Here is a 9,284-nt window from a genome sequence, read left to right on the forward strand (position 1 = left end):
TATTGTATTTTTTTAATTTAATAAAGTATTTTAAGTTTTTAATAAAAAAAATAATTGTGTAATGATTGGAAGGGGCGTTATTGGGCATTATTCCTACTACGGCACTTTTGCAATAACCCCCAATAATGCCCCCATGCTAACTGGACTGCCACATGGCAGAAAACGCCCCCATGATAGAGGCATTATTGATAAAACCACTATACATGGTCTTAGTGTCAAGCAGAATTCCCTGGGTTCAAAAAGTTGTTCAGCACAGATTTAGCAAACAACAATGGGTCAGATGCCAAGAGCAGCAACATGTATGTGAACATCATATATGTAAAAAAGGCCATAACAAAGAATAACGTGGGTCATGTTCATTGGGTCAAAATAAAATGAAAAATGACGAAACGGATCAAACGTTTACATCCCCGGATAAATTTGTTTCAACTTTGGTATACTGCAGAACCTTTACGCACTTTTTATAAACTAAAAGCGTATTCTTATAAATTTTATCAATTTTTTTCTTACATCTTGTAGTGGTGGGGTGATTGTAAATAGATTAACGTAAGTAAACAAATTGTGTTTGCAACAATAAAAGGAGTTTTATGAGTTTTCATGTTCAAAAGTAATCAAGTTCTTTTTTTTTTAAATTAAAGTCACTCAAGTTCTTTTTTTTTTTTTTTGAGTAAATTACGATTTTGGTCCCTGTGTTATATCACTTTTATGCTTTTAGACTAAAAAAGAATTTTTTAATATTTGAGCCCCCAACGTCTTTTTTTAACGCCCCTAACACTAACCCCATCCATTACGCCAAAAGGGTTGGAAAAAAGACGTTAGGGACCAAAAGGGTTAAAAAACGTTGGGGGCTCAGATGTTAAAAAAAAAATTGGGCTAAAAGGGTAACAGTGATAGAACTACAGAGGCCAAAATCGTAATTTACTTTTTTTTTTTTTTGTATAAAGGAACCACGGAACTTTTTTTTATGTTATCTAATATATTTTTTTAGAGTAAATTATGATTTTGGCCCCTGTGGTTATATCACTTTTACTCTTTTAGTCCAATAAAGAATCTTTTAACATCTGAGCCCCCAATGTCTTTTTTTCTAACACTTTTGGCCCCTAATACTAACCCCATCGATTTACTTTTAGTGGTCAAAAGGGTTAGAAAAAAAAAGACGTTGCGTTCAATACAATCATTACAGGAGATGATTACATGCCTGGTGACTTATGCGAAACTTTCGTAAAACACCAACAACCCTTTTAACCTTCACCCTCTCGACTTGGTCTTATATTTATGCCCGATATTATCGACTCTGCCGCAACGCGCGGGTCTCCCACTAGTTTCATAAAAATAATTAAAACACAACAAACACACATCACTGTGTGTGTGTCGCCTGGAGCAAGAGAAGGACAAAGGAAAACCCTAACCTTCATAAGATTAAGAAACTGGAAGGGGAAATCTTGGTCAAACTCAATGCATGAACACATAAAATCGATCATCTAAGCTAGCCTAACAAGTGGTAGGTCTCAATTTTCGATGTGGTTGATCCTGAGATGATGAGCATATATGAAATTGGCAAATTTCTTAAGTATGTTAGTGACATATTGTTAATTGTTAGAGAATACGGTGTCATTTGTTTTTTAAGAGGTAAAACATCTGCAGTCTGCGGACTACATCTGTAGACATCTGTAGCTGCTGAAGAGGTGAACCAAACATCCGCAGCCTGCAAAAAGAAGACTGTTTGTTTTTTAACTTCTATAAGCTGCTGAAATAAACCAAAATATAAATAAGCTGATTTTATTTAACTTAAAAGAGTTTTTCAACATTCAAACATAAATAATAGTTATAAAACACTTAAATCTATACTATATAATAAAAGAAACCATTTTTAAGACACTTGTCATCATATTAGGCCATGTTTTATAGATAAGTATTATTTTAGTTTAATCTTTTCTAATTAATTATAGATAATCCTTCTACTAAATATTATTTAGTTTAATTTCTTATGGATAATTATTATTTAGTTTAATCTCCTTCTCATTTATAATATTATTTATTTAACTAATACAGTAAATTACGATTTTGGCCTCTGTGGTTATATCACTTTTACTCTTTTAGCCCCAAAAGAATTTTTAACATCTGAGTCCCAACGTCTTTTTTTCTAATCTTTTTTGCTCCTAACGTTTTCTTTCTAACCCTTTTGGCCCCTAACATTTAATGGATGAGGTTAGTGTTAGGGGCCAAAAGGGTTAGAAAAAAAGACATTGGGAGCTCAGATGTTAAAAAAATCTTTTTTGGGTTAAAAGGATAAAAGTGATATAACCACAGGGGCCAAAATCTTAATTTACTCTAACTAATATTATTTATCATTTATACATTTACGGAGTTTTAAATAATGGATTAAATTTATTGAGACTTCGTTAACAAATTTTGCTACAATAAAATAATCTATTTATATCAATCTAAATTTTTATCTATACTATACTTTATAATAAAACATTAATGTGTGACACATGTCGTTCATTGTAGGTATTTATTTTATGATTTTCTCGCCTCACTTCCAAACTTATCTTATATTAATTAAATAAATAAATGAATAATAAGCTAATATTAAATTTTATCCTACTTTAAATTTCGAATATCATTCTTCTATTTTTCTAATAAAATATTATCCGAAATTGTAAATTGTTGATTTAAAATATTTTAAATAAAACAAATTATTTATCACGAAAACCAAACTTTGTATTAATATCTTAAATATTTTTATTTTCACTATACAAAATTACATTTACAAACTTTTTTATTATTTGGTATATAAAATTAAATTTATTTAACTCGTGTAATAAATGAGGTTTTTTAAAGATGTATTATTTTATTATTTGGTAAACAATATTACATTTATTCAACCCGTGTAATACATGTGGCTTTAAAGATATAATTTTTTTATTTGGTATATAAAATTACATTAATTCAACCCGTACAATATGGTTCTTATATATATATATATATATATATATATATATATATATATATATATATATATATATATATATATATATATTTATATATTTATTATTTAATATAAAAAATTATATTTATTCAACTCGTGCAATAAATGAAGTTTTTAAAGATATAATGTTTTATTATTTAGTAAATAAATTTATTTACTCAACCCGTGTAATACACGGGGTTATAACCTAGTAATATGTATAAAATACAATAACATTTTTTTAAATCATTTATTCCATGTTTTGCATTAACTGCTCAACAATCTCATCTCGTAACTGAGTCATATATTCCCGATCCGATGCAGTATTGATGTACTGAAAAGTACATATGTTTATAGTGTATATTTTGGTCAGCTTTCAGTCGTTTTGAGTCTTTTTTAGGTTAGAACTATGATACTGCTGACGTTAAGCTTTGATTTCAGGTCCCGTAGCTTAAAGTGTTGAAAAACGAGGAAAAACGAGCAGTTCGGAAGAAAAACGGGATTCGTACGCGCGTCGGAGAAGTTGGAAATCAGAAAATAATAAAAAAATCAAGAAATCAAACTTTGAGGCGCCGCGTGACGCCTAGCCCCCGTCGCGTCACGCCTAGCCCTAATTTTGACCGGATTTGACTTTCGAATTAGGGTTTTGACTTTTAATGAGAAAGAAACTGAACTGAAACCCTAGTTACGAATTTTTGAGACTTGGAAGCATTCGGAGAGCATTCTTGGGAGACAATTGGAGATTCGAAGGCAAGGGAATCATTGGTACGAGTCGAGATCGAAGAATCGAAGAATCAATCGGGTTTTCTAATCCCTTGTTTTATTGATTACTTTCTTTGAACTTTGTTACAATGAATTCTGTTTTAGATATCTTTGTTTTGTTTTCATTTATTAAGATGTTTGGCTAATTTCATAAACCACCTAGACTGTGATGAATGGATTAATATAAAGATTTAACCTTTTTCGTTATTTGCACGATGTTTATGGGTGATTGTGTTTAGTAAAAGGTTTGATTTAATGATTTGATGTGTATGCGTGCTTTGATTCGGTTTATTATTGTTATTTGCTTCGCATGATTCTTAGTGACGGTCTATATCACAACATAGAGTCATGCTAGGGTTTAGATCTTGGTGAGTGTCTATATCACGTAATAGATCTTAATTCTTTAGGGAAAATCGGCCGATCATCTCTAGAAGTAACTAATAATAATCTGCTAGGTCCTAGTGTTCTACTAGTCCTAATAACTGGGAAGTGAGGGGCTATTGGTAGGTCTTACCCGGCGAATTGCTTTAGATAGGCCTTGGGAAAGGTTATGTCTTGGTTTACCTGTCGGTCTTATTAGTCTATCAAGTCAAATCTATTACTTCAAACTACCCTAGATCTAGGATTGGGAAAGAATAGGTCAACATTAGGGTACTTACACAATAATTAGACAACCTGGGAAGGAATCTAATAACCGGTAGAATTAACAGCCTAGGTAGCTCCACAGGTTTCTCCTTGAGAAGGGTCGAGGGGCCTCGTTGGTTCTTAATAGGTTTAGTATTTTACGATCCCGGTTCCATAACTCGTGCATTTAACTTAATTGGTAATCTCTTAAAAACAATCCAGGATTCTTGTCTAGGTGGTCCAGTTCTCATATAAGAAAAGTCCTCAGTCTTCGTTCGTTTCTAGTCTAGTTCTAGTTATTTTAGTAGTTTAATATAGATTTCCTTAGTTTTCAGTAACCCTCCCCAAACAATTAAAACAAGTTAAGTCGTGTCTGTCAGCATCCAGTCAGAGTCTAATTTGCGTGATACATAGAGTCCTGTGGTTCGATACTCGGACTTGCTTAGGTTATACTACATTGACCGGTACACTTGCCGGTTGTGTGGTTTAGGTCTAGAGAGTCTGTTTTATAAATTTAAAGCTTTGTAGTGTCTAGCTTAGAGAGTCTAACTTAGTTAATTTTTATAGTCTGTTTAGCACACATCAAGTTTTTGGCGCCGTTGCCGGGGACTCTTGGCAATCGCGTTCATTAGCTTTGATAGATTTCAGTGACAAATACGTGCTACGTGTTTTATTTTGTTTTGTGTCTTTTATTTTCATCTTGAGTCATAGTAACTTCTGTCTGCTTTTCTTATATCAGGTTTTTGCTTGTAGTGGATGCCACATCTGCGCTCGCACGGGCCACCACCACCAGTCAAGCAGTCATCATCTCAGTTGGGCCAAGGCCCTCAGGTTGCTTCGTCATCCTTTTCTCATTTTCCCAACTTTGATTCCACCCCATTACCCACCCCACCTCCCACACCACCACATTCGCCAAACCGTTCACCTAAAACTTCACCAAGGTTTCCCCACCCAATAGTCCTACTTCTAGTACCTCTAGTAATTCAGAAAACTTAGAACCAATGGCCAACCCTAGGCAAACCGTCCATCAGCAAGCCACCCAAAATTTCACCGGCCTCGCCTCACCCATCACCGTTCCACCCATAGTTAATGAAAATTCATGGCAAATTCCATCTTCTGCCATGCAGGCCATCACCAATAGTATCCAATTCCATGGCCGAGATGATGAGGACGCCCCGGCCCACATTAACCGTTTCTCTAGGATGCTAGCTACCTTTAGCCTTAGCGGTGCACCCAACGATGCTACTTACCTACAGCTTTTCCCATTCTCATTAGCCGGCCGTGCGGCTACTTGGTTGGACTCTCAACCAACCGGTACCTTTACCACTTGGGCGGGGCTTCGTCAAGCCTTTTTGAACAAGTATTTCCCGCCCGCTAAAGCCGCACGTCTTAGAGACCAGATCCACTCCTTTCGCATGGAGCCCGACGAGCCGTACTACCTTGCTTGGGAGCGTTTCCAAAACCTTTGTGCTCGTTGCTCCCAGCATGGTCTTTCTGATTGGGCTTTGTGTGAGAAATTTTATAACGGTCTCACCCAAGAGACTCGTGAGAGGTTCGACACTAATGCGGGGGGGGCACATGATGGGTATTCTTACAGTAGCTGAGTGTAGAGAGCGTTTTGAGGCATTTGCTCAGTCTCAATCCCAAGCACGATCCGATCAGAGGTATCAAAGTGGTAATTCCCACACCACTACTAGTACACCCGCCCGAGGGGTGAACCATGTCACCGTGGACCCTAGTTTAGGCTCTGTTTTGGAAAACATCACTCGAGAGCTTAAGGAGATTAGAGCTAAGGTTGATAAGTGTGAGTTTTGTCGAGGCGGTCACGACACGAGTGCATGTCCTTTACTAGTTGGTGAGGAGCAATGTGATTATTTAGGAGGAGGGTTTGGTAGAGGTCAGTCTAGTGGTAATAATAATAATAATTTTGGTTCGGGTTGGCGAAATAATAATAATAATCTTAATAATAATAACAATTTTCGCTCAAATGGACCTCCTGGTTTTCAAATAGCTCAAAATCCAAATAGAGGTCTAGGTTCGCTTTTCAGTGGGGGTTTAAATGGGCAAGTCAAGGATGGGGGGTCAAATAATCAGGTTCAAACAGGTCAAGGTTCAAGTTTCGATCTAGGGGGTAGCATGGAAAGAATGGAGTCCATGATGAGTCAACTGATTGTTAGGGATCAAAATACTCAAAAGAAACTTAGTGAACATGATCTTATGCTCAAGAATCACCAAGCTGCGGTCCAAGACCTTTCTAGGGTTGTAAGTGATATGTCTAGGAAGTTAGATGAAAGATTACCCGGTCAGTTTGCAGCCAACACCCAACCTAACCCGAACGCTCATGTAAAAGCCATTACCACTCGTAGTGGCAGAACCGTAGGGAACCCGAGCGTAGAAGAGAGAGAGAGGTTGATGAGGATGGAGATATTGTAGACGAAGAGATAGAAATGGAGGCTCCCGGCAAAGTGCAAAAGAGGCTAAGCCCAGCAAGTACCGCACAGCCCGGTGAGTCTCAAAGTGAGAAGAAAGTCGAGAAAAAGCCCATAGACGTTAGACCTTCACCTTATGTGAATCATGCGTATGTTCTGTTTCCCTCACGTCTTAAGAATCAAAAATACTCGAGGGAATACGGGCAGTTCTTAGATATCTTCAAGCAATTGAAGATTAATCTTCCGTTTATAGAGGCACTCCAGTCCATGCCAAAATATGCAAAATTTTTGAAGGACCTTCTTAAGAACAAAGAGAAATTAGGTGAGTTGTCTAATGTCCCATTGCATGGAGGGTGTTCGGCCATCGTTTCAAATAAGTTACCCGAAAAGCTTACCGATCCCGGTGTGTTCACTATTCCTTGTCTATTCGGTAGTCACACGAACACTAGAGCCTTAGCCGACCTAGGTGCTAGCATTAATCTGATGCCCTTTTCTCTCTATGAGAAGCTAGACTTAGGCGAGCTCTCACCTACTCGAATGACATTGTCCTTAGCTGATAGGTCCGTGAAACACCCGAGGGGAATTGTTGAGAATTTGCTTGTTAAGGTGGACAAGTTCGTTTTTCCGGCTGACTTCGTCATTCTCGACATGGAAGCCGATGAAAACGTACCGTTAATCTTAGGACGCCCGTTTTTGAATACCGCTAAAGCTCTCATAGATGTCTTTTTAGGCACCATCACACTTAGAGCGGGCGAGGAATCGGTAGTTTTTAAGGTTATGAATTCGAGAGGGCCTGGTGATAGAGTGCAGGCAGTTTCGTTAGTGGGGGAGTGTGAGAATGACGAGAGAGATGAGAAGAAGGATGTGAGTGATGCGAGTTCAGAGAAAGTGAGAGAATTTAAGTGTGGGGACCCACCGGATAGAAAGTTAGAGGAATTGGAGGAGAGAGTGGAGCGTTTAGAATCTAGGATGAAGACACTGAGCAAACCTCAATGTGGGGATAGATTTCAATACGGGGAATGTAGATTCAAAACGCTAGATGAAGAATTGAGAGGTTTTGAAAGAGATAAGGGTTTTCGGGTTGATTTGGGCGATACATATAGAGGTGCTACAGCCCGCGAGAATATGTTTGGAGGTGATCTGCATCTCCATGATCCTCCATAAGTATGTGAGAAGTTGCAATTCATTTGTAGAGTTTGTATAATTTGTATCTTCGTTTATTTTCCGTTTTTAGAGTAGTTAGTTTCGTTTTTGCTAGTTTTTCGGGTCTTTGTTTGTGGTTTGAGTCGTTTGCAGGAGTACATCGCTAAAGATTTGCAGGGAATAATGAGAAAAGAGGTCCAGGTAAGTGTCTTTTGACACTTAGAAACATTGTGGAGGGGTTTTGGATGGGTTGGGCAACTAGCACAAATTTTTCTAAGGCATGGAAGTGAAACTGGACGAAACATTCTGCCAAAATCGACCCGTCGCGCGACGTCTAGCCCCCTCGCGTCACGCGAGGGGTAACGGTTCAAAAATTAAATCTTTGTGGCCCGCCGCGTAGCGCGAGACCCCTACCGCGTCGTGTGAGGCCTTCTTGAACCGGTTCAAATTGTGTTTTGGCCTTTATTTTGTATTTTGAGTCCTTTAGTTTGTATATTGAGTCTAAATTAGTGGTTTGGGTCGTTTTTAGAGTAGGTGCTGCATTGGGTTCTGTTTTGCTCTGATTGTGCAGGTTTCGGATTGTACCACCCGTACTCAATTTCCATTCGGGTGATTTCGGGACTGCCATATTGATAAACTCAAGCAGGCTAGGCAACGATCGCGAATGAAATGCTATACGATCGTTCGTGGGATTCAAGATTCGTACGGCTGGCACTGACTTTTGTCCTAACCAGCTAAGTCGCTTCCCTTTTTGTTATTGTTGTATGTTTCTATTTATTTTTCTTTTGTTTTTATTTTTTAGGTAGTGTTGAGTCGTAATTTCGTTCTTGCATTAGGGACAATGCAATCTCTAAGTGTGGGGATGGGATACATGTAAATATTGAGTCTTAATTATGAAAAACTACAAAAAAAAAATTAAAAAATTGAAAAATCCAAAAAAAAAAATTGAAAAATCAGAAAATGTCTTCGAAATAAAAGAAGTTTGCAATTAAAACGGAAAATGATAGAAAAAAACAAATTTTTGCTCGGGTTCAAATAATAATAATATGAGATTATAATAAACTGAGTTTGCGTCTAGTTTGGGATATGTGGATAGGCCCGGGTTTTGGTTCTAAGTCCCTTTGAGTTAATATACCTTAATTGTCGGTCTGCTAGTGGGTTCTCGCCTGGGAAATATGGGAAACTTAAACCGGCAAAAATAGTATAAGGGGTGCCGCTATAAGCTAAGATAGTTAGAGTTTTTTTATCATATCTCGCTGAAAAAGAAAAAAAATAGAATAAAAGTGAGCTAGAAACTAAATGAGAGTAACACAGGCCTATGTAATCCGAGTTGGGGATAGCGACTCTACAGCCGG

The 9,284-nt window shown here is 37.3% G+C and overlaps 2 protein-coding genes across 2 annotated transcripts; both read left to right on the top strand.

The window, feature by feature from the left end:
• The first annotated feature begins 5,358 nt into the window (after nucleotides 1-5,358).
• LOC110945073 lies at nucleotides 5,359-6,790 on the top strand. Its single transcript, XM_022186710.1, has 2 exons — nucleotides 5,359-5,902; nucleotides 5,955-6,790. The coding sequence occupies exons 1-2, from the start codon at nucleotides 5,359-5,361 to the stop codon at nucleotides 6,788-6,790; spliced, it is 1,380 nt and encodes a 459-aa protein (XP_022042402.1).
• A 14-nt stretch (nucleotides 6,791-6,804) lies between these two features.
• Nucleotides 6,805-7,950, top strand: LOC110945074. Its single transcript, XM_022186711.1, has one exon. The coding sequence runs from the start codon at nucleotides 6,805-6,807 to the stop codon at nucleotides 7,948-7,950; it is 1,146 nt and encodes a 381-aa protein (XP_022042403.1).
• The last annotated feature ends 1,334 nt before the right edge of the window (nucleotides 7,951-9,284 follow it).

Source organism: Helianthus annuus, chromosome 6 (genome assembly GCF_002127325.2).
Source record: "Helianthus annuus cultivar XRQ/B chromosome 6, HanXRQr2.0-SUNRISE, whole genome shotgun sequence".
In the NCBI taxonomy this organism is placed as follows: Eukaryota; Viridiplantae; Streptophyta; class Magnoliopsida; order Asterales; family Asteraceae; genus Helianthus; species Helianthus annuus.